At 42.8% G+C, this 22,853-nt stretch overlaps 1 protein-coding gene across 3 annotated transcripts in view; it reads left to right on the top strand.

Annotated features, from left to right (window-relative positions):
* CUNH7orf57 (chromosome unknown C7orf57 homolog) overlaps positions 1–22,853 on the top strand; it is a 79,106-nt gene that overhangs the window by 43,594 nt on the left and 12,659 nt on the right. For all 3 annotated transcript variants that reach the window (XM_089532492.1, XM_089532493.1, XM_089532494.1), the window contains one exon: positions 16,907–17,007. In XM_089532492.1, coding sequence (XP_089388618.1) covers positions 16,907–17,007 — 101 coding nt within the window. The remainder of the gene's footprint in view (positions 1–16,906; positions 17,008–22,853) is intronic.

Genomic DNA, 22,853 nt, shown 5'->3' with positions numbered 1-22,853 from the left:
CTTTGTAATCTACTAAAGACATTCTGAATTTTTATCCTCTCCTCTGGGGTATTAGTTACCCCTCCTAAATCAGTGTCATCTGCAATTTTGATAAGCAGGCCCTCTATTCCTTCATCCTAGTAATTGATAAAGATGTTGAATAACACTGGGCCCAGGACAAAAGCCTATGGCATTCCACTAGTCACTTCTTTGCAAGGTGAAGAGGCACCATTAATGGGCACCCTTTGGATTCGGTCGCTCAGCCAATTCCTGTTCTCCAGGAATTCTCAAAGATTTATTGTCAGTGGCTCTGAGATTACTGATACTACTTTTAATACCCCTGGATTTAGTTCATCTGGCTCTGGAGACTTGGATTCACTTCTTTACTTATTCTGTGCTGCATTTTGTGTCATCTGCTCCATTTTCCTCAGGTTGAGCACCCTTTTCCTTTTGTGAGAAGACTCAGGCAAAGAAGGTGTGGCTTTTCTCTGTCTCCTGTTACCATTTTGCCATCTTCTCCACACATTGGCCCTACCATTTCTTTTTTCTTTTTGTTATGGACATAACCAAAAAAGCCCTTTTTATTGTTCTTAATTGCTCAAGCAAGTCTGGGCATGTTCTGCACTTTAGCTTTTCTGACTTCACCCCTTAAAATTCCCCTATTTGTTTGAATTCTTCTTTGGTGATTTCCCTCTTTTTCATTTTTATACATGGCCCATTTAAAACTTAGCTCATTTAAAAGTTCTTTAGTCATCCATCTTGGTTTTTGAGACACCTCCCGTTTTTCCTTTCATTGGAAACTCCCATCCATTCTCTTTTATTGTTCTTGACTATGGTATCACACCTAGTATTTACCTACATTTTCTGGAATCAGCTTTCCTAAAATTTAGAATGCTTGTCTGACTGTGCTTCGCTTCCTCTTTCCATTGAATGATTAACTCCAGGAGAACGTGATCACTCCCACCTAAGGATCCTACCACTTTCACACTATAGCCAGGTCATCTCTATTGGTTAGGATAGAAAATAGCTGATCTTTTGTTGCCTTTTCCACCTTTCCGTCAATGAAATTGTCTTTGAGGCAAGTGAGGAATTTGCAAACCTTAAATTTTGATTTCCAGCAAATAGCAGGATAGATGAAGTCATCCATCACTACTACATCTGTCGTTTCTGGTCATCTGATCTGGAAAGGCATTATTCAATCCCTCAGTCTGACTTGGAGGTCTGTAGTAGACTCTCATATTAACATTCCTGTTATTTCCTTCCCCTTAAATCTTTATCCAGATGTTCTCCAAATGGCTTCCAGGATTTTTGTCCTGGATCTCTTCATAGGCGTAAACATATAATGCTACTCCTTCTCCAACTCTCTTACTGGAATGATGATGATGATACATTATAACAGTTTATTGGCAGTTGTTCGTTGTTAGACCAGTATCCAGTGTCAGTTGCTTCTTTTTAACCACTTTATTTTATAGTGTAAAAAATGCCATTTTTCAATTAATATATGTTCAACTAAAACAACTCTGATAGTATTTTGTATGTTTTATTATGTAGAGTATACATAGATTCAGATTTAATAAGAATAATAAGCAGTAAAAATTGGTGCTTTGTTGAAAGATGTAAATTGTATCAAAGCCTAGTAATGCAGGGTTGTTGTTTTGTGTCTTCACACAATTTTAAATGACCCTGACATGGGGTTTTCTTGGCAATATTTGTTCAGATGAGGTTTACCATTGCCTTCCCCTGAGGCCGAGGGTGTATGATTTGCCCAAGGTCACCCAGTAGGTTTCAGGCCCTAGAAGGGAATCAAACCCTAGTCTTCAGGGTTGCTGTCCTAATTCACCAAACACCTACACCAGCTGGCTGGGAAGGAACCATCAACAGTAGCTAGAAAGAGTCCTAGACTGTGAGAGTCCATTAGAAGAAAAGCATTTGTCAAAGCAGTTCAAGTCGAGGGAGGCAACAAGAATCAAGGTCAACATAGTCCAAGGGTCAAAGAATCCAGGAAGCCCAAAGAATGAAGTACATGAGTCTGAAAACAGATATCAGGGACAGGAATGCTGGCCAGGAAATAGGTGAGTTGCTTCCAGGATTCACCTTAGGCAGACTCAGCTCTTAAATGGGCTGACACCAGCTGGTTCTAATGAGAGCTTCCTTGTTGCTGCTTGGCCCAGAGCCTGGCTCAGCGTCTTTGCTCTATACATTTCTCCCTCCCTCTTGATTGAGCATTTAGGACCCCAGCTGTGTCCTCTGCCTCATCAGCAGGTGAGTCTTGCCAGAGTTCTGCTGGCTGAAGTCACTGTTCAACAGGGTGAACTGGCTGAGGATCTTCAGCAGGGAGAGCTGGGTGAGGCTGTTCTGCAACACGGAAAGGTGGAGGCTGTTCTCTGTCTGGAAGACTTGCCTCCTCATCAGACTCTTCCTCTGGGTCCTAGTCCTGCAGCTCCTGGACTATGACAGTCATAGCCCAACACTCACACCACTATGCAAAACTGTTTCCCAGCAGAGGACGTCAGGACATCCTATTGTATGGGTTGCTCCTCTCATTTGCTCCCAAGTAGGCAGGAAAAAGAGACCTTCTGGTGCTGGAGAAGGAGAGGAGTAGCTGGGCAGCCATATTGAGGAAGTGTGCTTGTTGCTGAAGGGCCAAGCTTCTGTGAGTCGCATCTGTGAGTCACAAGGGGACGGAGCTAGCAGACTAGCTCTATATAACTCCTTCCAGAGCCTTCCAGAACAGTGCGGCCAGAGAGAGGAGAAGGAGAGGAGTAGCTGGGCAGCCATCTTGAGGAAGTGTGCTTGTTGCTGAAGGGACGGAGCTTCTGCAAGTCACATCTGTGAGTCACAAGGGGCGGAGCTAGCAGACTAGCTCTATATAACTCCTTTCAGAGCTGCGCGCCTAATCACACGTGAATTTTAATTTTTTTTAACTCAACAACTCTACACAAGTAGCATCGGGTTAGAAGCAGAAATTGAAACAGAAACTTGCCTTTAAGTATATAAGATAGCAGCCAGGACCTTCCTATAAAGTTGTATTCCCAGTAGATTGAGCTCGCTTCCACAGACTGGTGAAAAGGCCAAGTCATCAGGGGCCTTAACTTTGATGTTTACCAGAGAATTTTTTGAGGAGGAAGCCCACAGTCCTGTTTCAGTCATTACTAAAGATTTGCAATATGGACGCCAAGAGATCTGCTGCAGTCACCTGAAATTCTTGTGGGATGTTTGTCTTCTTGCCTACAGAAGTGGAGAACTTCACATGCACCAAGTGCAAGTTGGTAGCACTCTTTGAGGAGAAAGTGCAGCAGCTGGAGTCCAGGTTAGCTACACTTCAGCATATTAGGGAACAAGAGGATTTCCAAGACACAACAGAACTAACGATCTTGGATGAGTACGACGTAAAGGAAGATGCTAGGGCGGAGGAGGTCACTTCCCATATACAGGAGGGAGACAGCTGGAGGAATGTCACACAGAGAAGTAAGCGAAGAAGGGATTGTTCTGGGAGCTTGCAGCTAGAGAATCAATTCAAAGCTCGTTCCCTTATCAAGGAGGATGAAGAAGAGCAGCATGGACAGACTTCAGGGACAGAGCAGGGGAGCCTGAGAGTTCCACCCGAGGGAACAGTCACTGCTAAGCCTCAGAGCAAGCGTGTGGTCGTAGTGGGGGACTCCTTGCTGAGGAAGCAGTGATTTGTAGGCCTGACAAGATGTCTTGAGAGGTGTGTTGTCTCCCTGGGGCAAAGATCCATGATGTGACAGAGAGGCTGTCTAGACTAGTCAAGCCTATTGACGAATACCCCTTCCTTTTGGTCCATGTGAGAACCAATGATACTGCAAGACACAGCCTTCAGAACATCAGAAGGGATTACGAGGCTCTGGGTAGGAAGCTGAAAGAAATGGATTCACAGGTTGTCATCTCGTCTCTTCTGCCAGTCGAAGGGCACGGTCCAGGAAGGGAGTGGAAAATAGCGGATGTGAACAACTGGCTCTGCAGATGGTGCCACCGAGAACGATTTGGATTCTTCTATCATGGGCTGCAGTTCCATGAGGAGGGACTTCTTGCAACGGACGGATTGCATCTCGCGCCAGTTGGAAGAAATGTTTTTGCCAACAGTCTCAAGAACTTGATCAGGAGGGCTTTAAACTGAGTTCCGAGGGGAAGGGAGACAATATTAAAGAAGGCGAAAGGGATGGCGAAAATAGTCAAACTGACATAGAGGAAACAAGAAAAAAAGTGCAAGGACCCAACAGTGGGAGGCAAAAAAACTTACACAAGCAGCAAGTAAAAGGGACCCATGGTCTGCAATGTCTCTACACTAATGCACAGAGCATGGGAAATAAGCAAGATGAACTTGAACTCCTAGTACAACAAAGCAAATATGATATAATAGGCCTCACTGAAACCTGGTGGGATGAGCCTCATAATTGGAATGTGGAAATAGAGGGATATAACCTTTTTAAGAGAAATAGGCCAAACAGGAAAGGAGGAGGAATAGCACTATATGTCAGAGATATTTACACCAGTGAAGAGATCCGGGACATCAATACTGACAGCCAAGTGGAGAGCATCTGGATAAAAATTAAAGGGGAGGGAAACAACAAGGATGTTATGCTGGGAGTCTACTACAGACACCCAAGTCAGACTGAGGAATTGGATGATGCCTTTCTAGAACAGATGACCACACATTGAGAAAGGAGAGATGTAGTAGTGATGGGCAACTTCAACTATACTGATATTTGCTGGAAGTCAAACTCAGCAAAATCCTCAAGGTCTAGCAAATTCCTCACTTGCCTGGAAGACAGTTTCATTGTCCAAAAGGTGGAAGAGGCAACAAGGGGATCAGCTATTTTAGATCTGATCCTAACCAACAAGGATGACTTGGTTAATGGGGTGCAAGTGGTGGGATCCTTAGGTGGAAGTGACCATGTTCTCCTGGAGTTTGTAATACATTGGAAAGGACAAATCAGGTATAGTCAGACACACATTCTAGACTTTAGGAGAGCAAATTTCAGTAAACTTAGAGAAGTATTGAGGGTGATCCCGTGGACAGAAATACTAAAAGATAAAGGAGTTCAGGACGGATGGGAGTTTCTCAAAAGAGAGATACTGAAGGCACAATTTCAAACAGTTCCAGTGAGAAAGAAAAATGGGAGGTGTCTCAAGAAACTAGGATGGATGACTAAGGAACTTTCAACTGAGCAAAGTTTTAAAAGGAGCGTGTATAAGAAATGGAAAAAGGGGGAAATCACGGAAAAGGAATTCAAAGAAATAGCAGGCATGTGTAGGGGTAAAGTCAGAAAAGCTAAAGCACAGAATGAACTCAGACTTGCTAGAGAGGTTAAGAGCAACAAAAAGGGCTTTTTTGGATATGTCCGCAGCAAAAGTAAGAAGGAGGAAATGGTAGGGCCACTGCATCAAGAAGATGGCAAAATGTTAACAGGGGACAGAGAAAAGGCAGAATTACTTGATACCTTCTTTGCCTCAGTCTTCTCAGAAAAGGAAAAGGGTGCTCAACCTGAGCATAATGGAGCAGAGGACAGAATAGAGGAATTTCAGCACAGAATAAATAAAGAGATAGTAGAGGAATACCTTGTTAATCTAAATGAATTTAGGTCTCCAGGACCAGATGAACTCCATCCAAGGGTATTAAAAGAACTGGCAAATGTAATATCAGAGCCATTGGCAATAATATTTGAAAACTACTGGAAAACAGGAGAAATCCCAGCAGACTGGAGGAGGGCAAACATTGTCCCCATCTTCAAAAAGGGAAAAAAACAATTATCGTCCAGTTAGTCTGACATTTATACCAGGAAAGATTCCAGAGCAGATCATTAAACAAAGAGTCTGTGAACATCTAGATGGCAATTCCATAATCACAAAAACTCAACATGGGTTTCAGAGAAACAAGTCATGCCAGACAAATCTAATCTCTTTCTTTGATGAAATTACCAGCTTGGTAGATGAAGGGAATGCTGTGGATATAGTATATCTTGATTTTAGTAAGGCCTTTGACAAGGTTTCCCATGACATTCTTGCAAACAAGCTTGTAAAATGTGGACTAGACAAGGTAACTGTTACATGGATTTGTAACTGGTTGACCAGCCGAACGCAAAGGGTGTTCAACAATGGCTCCTTTTCATCCTGGAGGGAAGTGACCAGTGGGGTCCCACAGGGCTCTGTTCTGGGCCCAGTGCTATTCAACATCTTTATCAATGACCTGGATGACAGAATTGGGAGCATACTTATCAAATTTGCAGATGACACCAAATTAGGAGGAATAGCTAATACCCCAGATGACAGGATCAAAATTCAAAATGATCTGAATAGACTAGAAAGCTGGGCCAAAGCTAACAAAATGAAATTCAACATGGATAAATGTAAGGTATTGCACTTAGGGCGGAAAAATAAAATGCACAAATATAGGATTGGGGACACCTGGCTGAATGAAATTACGTGTGAAAGGGATCTAGGAATCTAAGTAGGCCATAAGTTGAACATAAGTCAACAGTGTGATGCGACAGCTAAAAAAGGCCAATGCAATTTTAGGCTGCCTCAATAAAAGTATAGTGTCTATCTAGATCAAGAGAAGTAATAGTGCCACTGTATTCTGCTTTGGTCAGGCCCCACCTGGAATATTGTGTCCAGTTCTGGGCACCACAATTCAGAAAGGACATTGAGAAACTGGAGCATGTCCAAACAAGAGCGACTAAAATGGTGAAGGGTCTGGAAACCATGTCCTATGAGGAACGACTTAGGGAGCTGGGGATGTTTAGCCTGGAGAAAAGAAGGTTAAGAGGTGATATGATAGCCCTGTTTAAATATTTGAAGGGATGTCATATTGAGCTTTTTTTCTGCTGCTCCAGAGAACAGAACCCGGAACAATGGATGCAAGCTACAGGAAAAGAGATTCCACCTCAACATTAGGAAGAACTTCCTGACAGTAAGGGCTGTTCGACAGTGGAACGCACTCCCTCGGAGGGTGATAGAGTCTCCTTCCTTGGAGGTCTTTAAACAGAGGCTGGATGGCCATCTGTCAGGGATGCTTTGATTTGGATTTCCTGCATGGCAGGGGGTTGGACTGGATGGCCCTTGTGGTCTCTTCCAACTCTACGATTCTATGATTCTATGTGGGAAGGGCAACCCCCGAAAGTCAGTCTTCTTCTTCATGGTCTCTGGGTTATTCTGTGCCTCCACAGCAATTTCGGATCCTTCTGGAATCGCTAGGGAAGACTTTTTGGCGGTAGCTTTGCCCACCCTCTATATAGGCTCGGTGTCTTCCCACCCTTCTGTAGTTACTTTTGACCACCACATGAGCAGCACAGGGAACCTCGCTTGGAATTTGCTCCTTCCTTCGCTTTCGATTTTGACACGTTTTTGGCTCTGACTTCTCTTTTGGATAGTGATTTGGCTTGTTTTGGACTCTGGTTATCAGTAACACTCAGCTTGTTTGACCATTCTTCTGTCTACTCCTTTGGCTAATTTCCACGAGGTCTTTGCACTCTTTTTAAAAGAGTCTCTCAGTCCTGTACCAACATTCTCCAGGCCCTACCAGAAGTGATCCCTCCACAAACAAGCCTTTCATATCAATGCCCTCGAGATGCTGGCAGTGGAAAAGGCCTTAAGGGCCTTTGAAAAGAACCTCTCCAACAAGGTAGTACTCCTCCTGACAGACAATAACACAGTGATGTACTACCTCAACAAACAAGGAGGCACCAGGTCCCAGACCTTGCTCGACATCACCCACCGCATCTGGGAATGGTGCATACCAAGAAGACGACTTGGCCGACCAGCTCAACAGGTTCTCCACCATTTGCCACAAGTGGAGACTCCATCCCGAGATGGTCAATGACCTCTTCAGTCGGTGGGGAACCCCACAGATCGACCTCTTCGCGACCACTCTCAACAGCCACTATCCCCAGTTCTGTTCCTGAGCACGCAACGACAACTCCCTCAGAGATGCGTTCATCTTCGCTTGGTCAGGAAAGATGCTGTACGCCTTCCCTCTGTTTCCTCTGATCACCAGGGTGGTATCCAAGATGACAAGAAACCACTTGGATGCCATCCTGATCACACCGTGGTGACTGAGACAACTGTGGTTTCTGTCCCTGCTTCACCTCACCCAGAGGGATTTTCTCTGCCTCAAGTTCTGTCCAGATCTCCTCACTCTGCAGGACGATCAGGTCCAGCATCCGGACATCGAGAATCTGCCATTGATGGCGTAGAGACTCCGTCCCTATACTCATTACCTCCCTCCATACAGACAGTGATCTTGGCTGCCCAGAAGCCGGCTACCAAGAAATCCTATGCTTCCAAATGGAAGAAATTTGTAGAATTTCTGCGAGAGACCTTTCTCCATCCCGAGTGTCAACACCGGTGGTGTTGGAGTTCCTGATGACACTTTTGGATTCGGGGCTGTGCCTCATCTCCATCAAGTGTTATCTTTCTGCCATCTGTTCCCATTTCTAGTTTGATGGCAAACCTTCTTTTTTCAGGGACCCTCTGGTGAAGAGTTTCCTGAAGGGTTGCAACAACCTCCATCCTCCAGTCCCGGTACTGACACCTGCTTGGAGTCTGGACACTGTGCTGTCTGGTTTGCAATCCAAGCCCTTTGAACCCATGGCCACATTGGACTTGAGGCTGTTGACTTGAAAGACAGCTTTTCTTGTGGTCATGACCGCCCGCCATGCGGGCAAACTGTGCCTTGCGTGGAGGGATCAGCCTTTCCTTAGGTTCCATAAGGATAAGGTTGTCCTCCGTACCGACATTACCTTTCTGCCTAAGGTGGTGTCTTCCTTCCACATGTGTCAGGACATTGTTTTACCGACCCTGGCTCGAACCCAACCACTGACACCGAACGCCGCTTGCACACCTTGGACTTTCGGAGGGCTTTGGCCTTCTATTTGGACAGAACTGCGGGTTCAAGCCATTCCAAGAGGCTGTTCCAGTGCTACTCAGAGCTAAAAAAGGGACTGCCTGTGATGGCGCAGAGACTTTCCAAATGGTTGGCTGGTACCATCCACGTCTACTATGAACTGTCAGGCAGACCTCTCCCAGCCAGGGTTCAGTCTCATGCAACTAGGGCGGTAGCGATATCCTCCGCACTCTTGACTGGGGTCCCCTTGGAGGATGTCTGTAAAGCTGCTGTTTGGTCCCAGCCCTTGACTTTCATCAAGCATTATAGGCTGGACACCAGGGCCAAACAGGATGCAGCTTTTGGGAGGGCAGTGTTGTTTTCAGGTTTACATTGATTTGTACTGCATTTCCATATGTTACAAGCTTGACAATGAATGTCTTTATTGCCAATTGGCATGGTTTACATAGGTCCTTCATGACCTAATATGTTTGAAATGTGCCTTTGACTTGAACATGTTTAGATACTATTTTTCAATTACTGAACACATCAAACACTGTTTTGGTTCAAAGATTTTTATTGTGTGGTTTAATAACACAGCTTTATTTGAACCTGACTTTGGTGTCATGGCACTCCCTCCACCACTGACCTAAGCTTGTCAGTCTAACCCATTTGTATGATTTGCAGAGACCACGAAGAAGATGGACAGGTTGCTCACCTGTAACGGTATTTCTTTGAGTGGTCATCTGTGAATACATACAAATCCCGCCCATCCTCCCCTCAGTGTCCTGCTCTACATTGGCTCATTCTCATGTCGCTCACGTGGCATAAATTTCGGAACTGGGGAAAGAGCGGGAAGACAGGGAACTTATAAAGGTTGGGCAAAGCTACCACCAAAAAGTTGCAAAGTTAACTTTGCCCAATGATTCTAGAAGTTTTCCATGCAGCACTGCACAGGCGCAGTACAACCCATTTGTATCCAGATGACCTCTCGAATAATACCATTACAGGTGAGCAACCTGTCCATCTCAATTATCATTTCTATATGAACTCTATCATTAATCAATCAATCAATCATTAATCTATCATTAATCTAATTTATAAAACCTTAACCTGTCTCTGGTTTCTTTATTCTTTGTAGGCATTGATGGTTTTACTCCCTTTTGGTATACTGTTATTATTATTATTATTATTATTATTATCCTTTATTTATAAAGCGCTGTAAGTTTACACAGCGCTGTACATAAATTTTTTAGTCAGACGGTTCCCTGCCCTCAGGCTTACAATCTAAAAGACACGACACAAAAGGAGAAGGGAGTGGTGGTGGGGAATAGGATCAGGTCCAGCAGATCTTCTCCACCTCCGAGGCCTGGACCAAGGCAGATGGACTGGAGGAAGGGCTTGGCTTCTTGATGGATGGTTAGAAGGAGGCTTCCTGGGTCAGAGAGGGGCTCACCTCTGGGAATGCTTCTCTAAACAATATAGTCTTTAATTCAGTTTTGAAACTGGGTAGAGAAGTGATGAGGAAGAAGGTTCCAGGAGTAAGGGGCAGCAAGCGAGAAGGGACGAATTCGGGAGGGGGCAGTGGTAGTCCTACACTGTGACAGGAGACCCTGACTACCAGAGCGGAGGGTGCGAGTAGGAATGTAAGGAGAAAGAAGGTCAGATAAGTAAGGAGGGGCCAACCCATGGAGGGCTTTGAAAGTCAGTAACAAAAGCTTGTACCGGATGCGGAAGGGGAAGGGGAGCCAATGAAGGGAGGTTAAAAGAGGAGAAACATGGTCAAAGCGGCGAGCAGATGTGACAATACGGGCAGCTGAATACTGGACAGAGATTAAAGGATGGAGGTGTGAAAGAGGAAGCCCTGTTAGAAGGAGGTTACAATAATCTAGTCGCGAAACCACTAGGGCATGGACCAGAGTCTTGGCAGTAGAGATTGAGAGGAATGGACGGATCTTGGCAATGTTGTGGAGAAAGAATCTACAGGTCTTGGCGGTGGCCTGGATCTGGGAAATAAATGACAGAGAAGAGTCAAAAATGAAGCCAAGACTGCGGGCTTGATGAACCGGTTGAATAGAAGTGTCGTCGACAGAAACAGAAAAGGAATAATGAAGCGTGGGTTTAGGTGGAAAAACGAGAAGCTCAGTCTTAGACATGTTGAGCTTCAAGCGCTGAAGCCGCATCCACTGAGAGATGGCAGTCAGACAAGAAGAAACTTGCTGTTCAAGCCCCGTCAAAAGGTCAGGGGTGGAGAGATACAGCTGAGTGTCGTCGGCATACAGATGACAGAAGAAACCAAAAGAACTGATGAGTTTACCTAGAGACAGTGTGTATAGAGAGAACAGAAGGGGACCCAAGACAGAGCCCTGGGGAACTCCAACAGATAGCGGAACAGAGGATGAAGTCTGACCACCCATGACCACTGCAAAAGATCTATCTGACAAGTAAGATTTAAACCAATTGAGAGCAGAGTTGGCGAACCCAAGGTCAGAAAGTAAATCAACCAGGAGACAGTGATCAACAGTGTCAAAGGCTGCAGACAAATCCAGAAGAATGAGAATAGAATAGAGGCCGTTTGCCTTGGCCCGCAAGAGATCATTTGAGATCTTGGTGAGGGCTGTCTCTGTAGAGTGCCGTGAGCGGAAGCCAGATTGGAAGGGGTCTAGGATGGAGTTGGCTTCAAGAAACTTAATACAGCGAGAATAAACGACCCGTTCTAGGACCTTAGAAAGAAAAGGAAGAAGAGAAATTGGACGATAGCTACACAAAGAAGAGAGGTCGAGAGAGGGTTTCTTCAGAATTGGAGAAACGAGAGCATGTTTGAAGTCAGAAGGGAAGGAACCCAAAGAGAGAGAGAGATTAAAGATATAGAGGAGCAAGGGCAGAAGAGAAGGGGCTATAGAGATTAGGAGACGGGAGGGAATAGGATCAAGAGAACAGGTAGTAGGTTTGGAAGAATTTAGCAGCTTAGAGAGTTCATCCAGAGAAACAGGGGGAAACACAGAGAGTTTATTAGTAGGAGGTACCAGGAGGTTAGTGATAGGGGGCAAGTCGGGAGGAACTATTTCAGATCGAATAGTAGTGACTTTTGTGATGAAGTAGTTGGCGAAGTCAGTGGGGGGAAAAGATGAGAAGACAGGGGGAGAGGAAGGTTTGAGTAGTGTATTGAAGCAGGAGAACAAACGCTGCGGACGCCTCTCATTAGTGCAGATCAGCGATTTAAAATAGTTCTGTTTTGCCATAGACAGAGCGCGTGAAAAAGATAAAAGGATGAATTTATAATGAATGAAATCGGCCGGTTCCCTAGACTTTTTCCAAAGACGTTCGGCCACTCGAGAGCAGGACCGGAGGTACCTGATAGTGGGAGTGAGCCAGGGCTGAGGCCTAGTCATGGGGGAAGACACACGTACAGATACAGGAGCAAAGCTGTCAAGAGTTGAAGAAAGAATGGAATTAAATAAAGACATTGCTGAATCAGCAGAGTCCCCAAGATCAAGAGAAGAGAGAGATGAATTCAAAGTCTGACTGAGATGGTCAGAGTTAACAGACTGAAGGTCGCGGAAATGGCGCTGGACAGTACGACGAGGAGGTGGGATATAAGTAAGAGTAAAAGAAATTAAATGATGGTCAGACAATGGAAAATCAGATGCCAGGTAGTCGGAAATGACGCACTTAGCGTCATTAGGTCATCTCTCTGCATTCTCAAGGTTTAGGGGTGCAAGACCTCCGCGAATGTAGGAAAACCGTGAATAACTCCTCCCCAAGACACCAGTTAAACAGACGGCCCTAACGGGGTGGCTTCAAACCATCCTGGAGAAACCTGGATCAGGGCTGCAGCAACTGCATGCCAGGGCCCCAATCCACTTTTTTGCTAGTCCAAAAAGAGGCAACAAAATGCTGCTCCTTTTTGAACCGGCAAAAAGCCATATAAACACTGTACTGCCAGAGCACTGCAAAGCTGCCCACCATGTGGTAGGGCAAACAGCATGATGCCGCCTGGGGGTGGCATCAGAGCATGCAGTGTCTAAATGCCACACTCTAACGCCGCCCCCAAGCTAGTGCCAAGGAGCCGTCCGTTTCACCCCTTAGCTTGAATATTTGTATTGTTTGTGATATCTATTTTGTTTGTCTGTTACATTTTACAAATTATTTGTGCAACTCCCTTTATATTTGTATATCATAATATCAATAATATTTTTTTAAAATATTGTGACTGTATTAAAACTTTTAAAACTTTAAGAACCTTTCTAAAGGCTCTAAGAACTTTATGCAGAGAATGAAGTTCTTCTAGATAAGAAGAGGGTAAGCTATCCTTGGCAAACAGACAGAGAAAAAAGAGAAATCAGGCCCTGTACAGACAGGCACTTTGTGCCGGCTTGTGGGCAGAGTTAGGGCACAGCATCCATATGCTGGATGCCCTAACCTTGTCCCCAGAGCGCCATTTTGGCACACATCAGTCCACACAGCGCGCGCCATCATGACACTCCTCTGGTGCTGCATCCACATAAAGCTGCACCGCCATGGCTATGGTGCCCCTTGGAGGGCACAAAAAGGAGCCACTTTTTGCGGCTCCTTTTGCGATCTCCAGAGGCTGGATTGAAGCTGCAGCGTGAGGGTACCACGGCCCCAATCCATCCAGTAAAGGGGCGGCTGCATGCCACCCATCTATACAACCCCTGAGAGGGAGAAAATTAGGAATAAAGAGAAATGAGGTGGCACAGAGAGAGAGAGAGAGACAGAGCATACAAAGGACAGAGTGTTGAAATGCCCCTTCTCAATGCCATGATGATTTGTTTAAATAATTACTATCAACCATCAGGTTATACCGAAAAGAATAGATCTGTGAAAAGAAGAAAGAGTTCTAGCCCTATAGTACATCATGATGATGATGATGATGATGATGATGATGATGATGATGATGATGATGATGATGATTTATTTATTGCCCGCCCAATCACAAGGAATCCAGGCGGGTTACAACAGTAAAAATAAAGATAATAAAATAAAATACAATACAATAAATGAAATACAATAAAATTAAAGAGAGCGAAGTGAGAACATTCACAGTTAGGCCTGATGGAAGTTGGGCCTTTCTTTTTCATTCCCTCCCAGGTCTGATGATGATGTCATGGAGGGAGGGCTCTTCTTGAGGCAAGGATTTTATTTTAATTAATTTTAATTTAATTCTTCTCATTAAATTTAAGAGAAGAATTGGTGGACAGAGTGACATAAGTCACAGTAAATGGGGAGTAGAACTAGGTAGGGAAGGCCTACCGGAAGAGATCCATCTTAAGAGCCTTCTTAAAGGCTGTAAGAGTAGAAATGTCACGGATCTCCTTCGGTAGGTCATTCCATAGCTTCGGAACTGCGATGGAAAAGGCTCTCTGGGTGACTGAAGTTAGCCTAGATTTTATTGGCTGAAGTAGATTCTTCCCCGAGGACCTTAGAGTGCGGGACGGACAGTATGGAAGTAGGTGATCTCTTAAGTATCCTGGACCCAAGGCATGTAGGGCTTTGAAGGTAACCAACAACACCTTGTACCTTGTCCGGAAACTAATTGGCAGCCAGTGAAGGTATTTCAAAACCGGTGTTATGTGATCGGTACGACGAGTACCTGTAATTAACCTGGCTGCCATATTTTGTACAAGTTGAAGTTTCTGAACTTGGCACAAGGGTAGCCCGCATTACAGAAGTGCAATCGAGAGGTGACCAGCGCATGTACAACTGTTTCAAGGTCTCCCTGCTCCAGGAAGAGGCGCAGCTGGCGTATCAGCCGAAGCTGATAAAAAGTGCTCCTGACTGTCGCATCTACCTGAGCTGTCAGGTGAAGTGACGAGTCAAGGAGCACCCCTAAGCTGCGGACAGAGTCTTTCAGGAGAAGTGTGACCCCATCCAGAACTGGCTGACATAATTCCATACCTGGGCTTGGGTTTCCTATAACAAGTACCCCGTCTTACCTGGATTCAGCTTGAGTCGGTTTTCCCTCATCCAGTCCATTACCGCCCCAAGACAGGCATTCAGAGGAGAGATGCCATCCATAGACACTGCATCAGTTTGAGACATAGAGAAATATATTTGGGTGTCATCAGCATACTGATAACATCCTGCCCCATGTCTCCGGATGATTTTTCCCAGCGGCTTCATGTAAATGTTAAACAGCATAGGAGACAATATTGTGCCCTGGGGTACACCAAATTTTATCTCTCTTTTAGAAGAGCAACTGTCTCCTAGCACCACCATCTGGAATCTGCCTGAGAGGTAGAACCGGAACCACTGTAGAACAGTGCCTCCGATACCTAACTCTCTCAGGCGTTCCAAAAGGATACCATGGTCGATGGTATCGAAGGCCGCTGAGAGGTCTAAGAGCACCAGCAGGGTCACACTTCCCCTGTCGATGCCTAGACGGAGATCATCAACTAAGGCGACCAAGGCCGTCTCAACTCCGTATCCTGCCCTGAATCCGGTTTGAAATGGGTCCAGATAATCAGCTTCATCCAAGACTGTCTGTAGTTGATTGACGACCGCCCTCTCGATCACCTTGCTCAAGAATGGCAACAACGAGACTGGCCTGTAGTTATTTCTATCCAGAGGGTCCAGGGAGGGCTTTTTTAAGAGTGGTCTGACCACTGCCTCCTTAAGACAAGAAGGCAGGGTACCCTCCCTGAAGGATGCATTGATTATATTTTTCAGCATCAGCTTGACTATATCACCCCCCTGGACAGACAGCCAGGATGGGCAAGGGTCAAGAGGGCAAGTCGTTTTTTTCAGACTACTAAGGAGCTTGTCCACATCAAATTGATCCAGTCTAACAGTAATGGCGGAGGCGTTGGATGCCTCTCTCATTGCTTCTGACTTAAAGTTGGCGTCCAAATCAGCTCTTATCCGAGAGATTTTATCTGTGAAATAATCATTAAAAGCATTACAGTAAGCTATAGTTGACTCTAATAGAGGGTTCTGGGTGGGAGGCAGTTGTGTTAAACTCCTTACCACCCTGAACTCAGCTGGACGAGATTTCACAGACGCAATAGATGCAGAGTAGAAAGATTTTTTGGCTGCATCTATCGTCCTATGAAGTATCTTATCAGATATGAGTTGAGATTTCAGCCACCGCTTCTCTAGTCGTTGTCCAACCTGCTTCATTTGTTTAAGCTCTTCAGTGTACCAAGGGTTACGGTTTTTAGTGGGTTGGAAAGGACGCTTGGGAGCGATCATGTCTATAGCTCTGGTGATGTTGTTATTCCATAAATTAACCAGAACTTCAACAGAGTCACTGGCACTGCCAACCAAAGAACCCCCTAGGGCTTCTTGGAACCTAATGGGTTCCATCAGCCTTCGAGGGCGAACCATTCTAATTGGTCCTCCACCCCTAGAGGGAGGAATAGTAGTCTCCAGACCAACCTTAACCAGGAAATGATCCGTTCATGCTAATGCGGAGATACTAGTTGCCTGTTCGGTACAGAAGACCACATCAAGAGTATGACCTGCAGAATGCGTGGGCTCAGAGACTATCTGGGAGAGGCCCATGTTTGTCATGAAACCCATGAATTCCCGAGCCGCACCAGTAAGATTAGTCAAGTCACCCTTGAGAGGGATGTTGAGGTCACCCAGGACTAACAGCCTAGGCGATTCCAACATCAGCTCAGCTAGGGAGTCTGTTACGTTACGGGGTAGGCGATAGACCAACAGAATCCCCAAACTCTCCCTGGTCTTCAAGCGAAGGTAAATGCATTCAATGTGGTTTAATGCACGGATAGGTATCCTGGTTAAAGTAAGATTGTTTTTATGGATTATGGCTACGCCTCCCCCCTGCCCGCTTCCCCTTATCTGTTAATTGACAGAGTACCCAGCCGGAAGGGCCTGGGCCCAGGTTACAGAGCTATCTGCTCCTAGCCAGGTCTCTGTGATACATGCCAGGTCAGCATTGTGATCTATCAGTAAGTCATAGATGATACGGGACTTATTCTTCACTGACCTGGCATTACATAAGAGCAGGGAAAGGTAATAATCTATTGTAATATGTATTATTTCTCTTCAATTGTTTTAATTTTATGGGTATTAACTAATGAACTAGTTGTTTTCCTACAGATAAAGCTTCCTGCAATAACACCAAAATACCCATATAGAACACCACAGCCAACTGCAGCTAAGGAATTCCATGGAGGAAACAGGCTTTACTTCCCTCCAATGTAAGTGATATGTAATATCGCTATATTATGTACAGATCATACTACTGGATGTATAAAGTAACTCTGTTAGCCACTGTAAAGATATGCATGATGAAACTCTGAATTATTCTACAAAAGTTGCTAGCTTGCTGTGGGAAGATATTGCTACTGGTACTAGTTTGTTCCTCCTCTACCAAATCACTATATTGCTATGCAGGGAAAATATGCTTTCAATTCTCCCTTCCTGAATCATGGATTCATAGAATCATAGAGTTGGAAAAGACCACACGAACCATCAAATTCAACCCCCTGCTGTGCAAATACACAAAACACTCCTTTTTTTTAATATATTTTATTAAATTTTGATACACTATAACCGACAAACAAAACATCTCGCAATAATCACAGCTTTATACCTACACAATACATTCCCCAACCCCTCCCTACTTGTTTAACATTCCTTATTTTAATTTAGTCTGTTGTTTAATACCACTCCCTATATCCCCCTAAGACACCTAGAACGATTTCCACATTCTCAATACACATTCCCTTCTGTGACACTTACCCAAAAGAAAACCAGATAGCAAACTTGCTTGTCTCCCACGCCACATTCTCACAATTCTTGATGACTGTGATTGTAATCTAATAATATCCAATTGAATTACCTATGTAGTGCTTTCCCTCAATTTCTAATGAAAATGTCTAATTAATTATTTAGATTCTTCTATTTAAGGGTATATCCCCTTTTTCCGTGAATTTCGATTCTTGTATTTCCTCTCTCACAAACTCTGGCTTATTGTTCCCTATTTACTTGAATTTGCAAAGGATCACATCTCAAAAAAGAAAAAAAGAAAAAAACAGAGCCTATTTAACAATTTCATTGATATAGATTTATCCCTTGTTTTCCTTACAAATTCCCATCATCTAACATAATTTTATACAATTTCATCCATATTTGAGGTCCAATTAGCACTTTTCCCCCATTTTTTTCCCATAAACTTTATGACAGATTCCCAACTTGACCTCCATTTAGAGCTATCTTGGTTTTCCACTTTATGTGATATTAAATCTAATTCCATCATATGAAATAGCTTTAATCTGCATTCTTCAATTTCTGTTGTCTCATCTGATTTCCAACTTCTCGCAAATACCAATCTCGCAGCCGTTAACATATAAAATATAATTTTTCCAAACCTTGCTTCCACATCCCCATCTAACATACATAATATCATTGTCACTGCGTTAAACCTTAATTTAACTCCCAAAATTTCATTAATTTCCATCTGGACTTTTTTCCAAAAGGTTTTTGCTTTGTCGCATAACCACCATAAATGGTAGAAGGTACCAATGTCTTTCTTACAGTTCCAACATATCTTATTGCCCGCCTTATATATTTTGTCTATTTTTACAGGTGTTAAATACCACCTGTACAAGATTTTGTAATAGTTTTCTCTAACATATTGCGAAGTAGAGTATTTCATTCTCGCATTCCAAGACTTCTCCCACTGTTCTAATTCGATTTCTCTTCCACAGTCCTGAGCCCATTTCACCATTACATCCTTAATTAATTCATCCTCTGTGTACCATTCCAACAATTTTTTATAAATCTTTGACAGGGTTTTACCATCTTTATTCCAAAATATCTCTTCAATATCAGATTTAGTGTTAGAGGAGCCTCTTTGTTTTTTGTCTAAATTAAATCTCTGCTTTAACTGTCTGTATAGAAACCACCCAATATCCCATCCTTCCTCAATTAATTTCTCATGAGACTTCATTGTTCCCTTTATATCAATCAAATCCTTATATCTTATCCATATCTCTTCTCTTTTTGGGTCAATACCATACATAGCCTCATGAGGTGAAACCCACAGAGGGATATTGGGAGCTATTCTGTCCTTATATTTATTCCACACTCTAATTAACGAGGATCGGATGAAATGGTTATTGAAGTTTCTATTTGCTTTCGTTTTCTCATAGAATAGATAGCCATGCCATCCGAACCTGTTGTCTGTGCTTTCTAACTTCAGCAGTTTCCTGTTTTGCAGAGTAATCCATTCCTTCATACAAGCTAATACACTGGCTTCATAATACAAATTTAATTTGGGGAGGGCAAAACCACCTCTTTGTTTCGCATCATGTAGTATTTTCATCTTAATTCTAGGCTTTTTCCCAGCCCAAACAAAATCCGCTAACTGTTTTTGCCATTCTTTGAATATTTTTTCATGTTTTAGAATGGGGATAGTCTGGAACAAGAATATGAGTTTTGGTGTTACCAACATTTTGATTGTGGCAATACGTCCCAAGAAGGAAAGATTTAGATCTTGCCACTTCTTAAGATCTCTTTTGATTTCTGTCCATTTATTTTGATAGTTGTTTCTAAATAGATTGGCATTTTTGCTTGTTAATGTTACCCCAAGGTATCTCACCTTGTCAGCAATATTAAAGCCTGTAATTTTTTTTAGTCTACTTTGTTTCTCTTGATTCATATTTTTAGTAATTACAGCAGTTTTGTCTGTATTAACTTTCAGACCTGAAACCGTTTCAAATTTGGCTAAGTGTTCTAATAATTTTTCACATCCCATCAGTGGATCCTGCAATGTCACCACAACGTCATCAGCGTATGCTCTCACTTTCAGACTTTCACCTTTAAATTTCACCCCCTGAATTAAATGTCCCTTCCTTAAATTAATTAACAAAGTTTCCATCACCAAAATAAACAGGAGAGGGGATAGGGAGCAGCCTTGTCTAGTTCCTCTGTATAGAGGGATATTTTCTGTTCTTTGATCATTAATTATGATCCTTGCTGATTGTTTAACATATATTGATCTAATCCAATCTGTAAACCTTTGGCCTGCCCCTATACGTTGCAATGTTCTCACAATGATATACCAGTCACGGCTGTCAAATGCTTTTTCAATATCCAGGAAGATCAGTGCTAGCTCTCTCTCATTGTGCAAATCAAAATGCTCTATAACATCCAAAATATACCTTAGATTGTCCTTAAGTTGCATTGATGGGAGGAACCCGCATTGATCTTCCTGGATGATTGTTTGAAGCACCCCTTTCAATCTGTTAGACAAAATATTAGCAAATAACTTATAATCACTGTTCAAAAGGGAGATGGGCCTATAACTCTTCAACATTTGACTATCTCGTCCTTCTTTCAGAATCAAAACTACATTAGCTTCCTCCCATGTATGAGGCAGACCATCACCATTAATAGAGTTCATTACTTCCAATAATGGTACATTTATTTCAGATTGAAAAGTTTTGTAAAATCTTGATGTGAAGCCGTCTGGACCCCGGAGCTTTGTTTATTTTTGCCCTCTGGATGGCCTCATTTAATTCTTGCAGAGTTATCTGTTTATTTAACTCCGATATTTGTTGTTGAGACAGTTCTGGCACTGGACATTTCTGAAGGTAATCTTCTATTTCTGATCTTTTAGTCGCTTTAGCTTTGAACAAATTACTGAAGTAACTAAATGTTGCAACTTTTAGTCCTTTCATATTTGTGTGAATCTTTGTTCCATCATTAATCTTAGTAATCAATTTTTTCTCTTTGGCTTTGCACATCCTTTGTGCTAACCATTTCCCCGGTTTGTTGGCTTCCTTGAGTTGTTTTACTTTGAGACTTTTTAGCATATTTGCCAGATCTTGTGCATTCTGCATATTGTACTGCTTTCGCAGCATCTTTTCATTCCGAGGATTTTGTTTAAGCTCCTTCTCTTTCTTATCTATCTCTTCTGAGATTAGTTTCGTTTTCTGTTTTTTTCTAGAGAGGATCTCATGATGTTTTTGAATAAAAAATCCTCGGATGACTGCTTTGCTTGCAGCCCAGACCGTTTTAATATCTGTTCCCTTATTTTGGTTTTCTCTGAAATAGTTTTTAATTATTTCTTTCGCTTGTTCAACAATTTTAGGACAAGATAGTAAATAGTCTTGTAAATGCCAGCGGAATTCCGATGTACCAAATCGAATCGTCAACAGAATCGAGTTGTGATCAGAGTACGATTTTGTTAATGTTTCAACTTTTTGAATTTTTGGAGCCAGAGATTTAGAAACAAAAAACATGTCCAGTCTTGAAAACGTCTTATGTCGATCCGAGTAGAAAGTAAAGTCCCGCGTATCTCCATGTTTGTATCTCCATGCTTCACACACACCGAGTTCCTCAATCATTTTAAAACAAACATTTGGTAGTTTGCCTTGGTTCTCCTTAATAGCTTTATGGGATAGGCAGTCAAGAATTGGGTTCAGTACTCCATTCCAGTCTCCACATATAATAATATCTTTATTACTAAATTCCTGTAATAAACTTCTCAACTCTTGAAAAAACTTTGCCTGCCCGTTATTTGGAGCATATATGCCGACCAGCAAGATGCTTTGTTCATTTATACCTATCTCAATTCCTACATAGTGCCCATCCTTATCACTGAACATATGCTTTGAGGTCACTTTGTTTGAGACATACACCACTACTCCTTTTTTCTTATGTTTATTTGCAGCGACATATTCAGTTCCCAGTCTCTTATTTCTCAAAAGTCTTACATCTTTCAACCGTACATGCGTCTCTTGAAAACATACAACCTCGTATTTCTCTTTGCCAATGAGATGAAATATTTCTTTCCTTTTCTTGGACGATTTAATCCTTTGATATTCCAAGATAATATACGGAGATTCTACATTTTTTCTCTTAAGTTTTATAACGATGCAGATTATTTGGCTTTTGTCTTTCGACGTCCTCTCCTTGGCTTGCCTTTATTTCCTTCTCCTGGACTGATTCCTATGCTTTCTATTTTTTCTACTGGTTCCTTAATTTTGATTTCTCCTTCTTCCTCTTCTTCTGCTTCTGTCTCTCCTTAACTCTCCTCTCCGGTATCTCCTTTGTCATCTGAAACCTGTGAGTCCTCATCTTCGTTTTCACTCAGAGCTTCTTTCGTAAGAGTATCAACCTCTTCTTTGTCTTTTACGTTTGATTTCTCTTCCATTCCTTAATTGTTACTGTTCGGCTCCTCCTTTCTTTTCTCCTCCTTTCTTTTCTCTAATTCAATTTCTTTTTCATGTCTTCTCCAAAATTCTTTAGCCTTATAGATGGAGTTCAGTCTGATCCGTCTTTGTTTATATAGAACAGCTACTCCTTCTAGTTTTTCCCATTTATAGATTATATTGTGTCTATTTAGATTATTCGTTAAGAATTTATAGCCCTCTCTCTTTTGTAATATGCGTTTTGGGATGTCTTTGAAGATTTTAATTTCAGTATCCTCTATCATGAGTTTTTCTTGGTAGCTAGCTTGTAGTAACTGTTCTTTGACATTTTGTCTCAAAAAATATATAACAATGTCTCTTGGCAATCCTTTATCTCTCGCGATTCTAGAGTTGATTCTATGGCCTGTTACAGACTGCCAAAATAAAGCTGCTTCGGGTCTCTTTGAAGGTATGCTATTTAAATGATGCATGGGTCCTAAGAGTCCGAAGGTCGCACCAAAGCCACACTCCATTCCTATGCACTGAAGTGCAGCTTTGGTGCAGCTTCCGGATTCTTAGGATGCGTGCATCATTTAAACAGCATACCTCCAAAGAGACCCGAAGTAGCTTTATTTTGGCAGTCTGTAACAGGCCTATATATTTTATCCGTACTCCAGCTGAGTTCTTGTATCGATATATTCATGTATTCTGCTAGAATTGGTATTAACAGATCGTATAGATTTTCCCCTTGTGCTTCTTTGACACCTCTCAGTTTCAGACAGTTTTGTCTCGTTCTCTGCTCTTCCAGAGCTCTCATGTCCATATATCTCTCTTTGTCTACTTCCTGATTTTTCTTGACATTGTGGACAGTTTCTGCCATGTCATTAGCTCTATCCTCCAGTTTT

Source organism: Sceloporus occidentalis, unplaced genomic scaffold (assembly GCF_023333645.1).
Source record: "Sceloporus occidentalis isolate IW3139 unplaced genomic scaffold, rSceOcc1.0.p SCAF_7, whole genome shotgun sequence".
NCBI classification, from domain to species: domain Eukaryota; kingdom Metazoa; phylum Chordata; class Lepidosauria; order Squamata; family Phrynosomatidae; genus Sceloporus; species Sceloporus occidentalis.
This window is presented reverse-complemented; position numbering and strand designations above follow the sequence as displayed.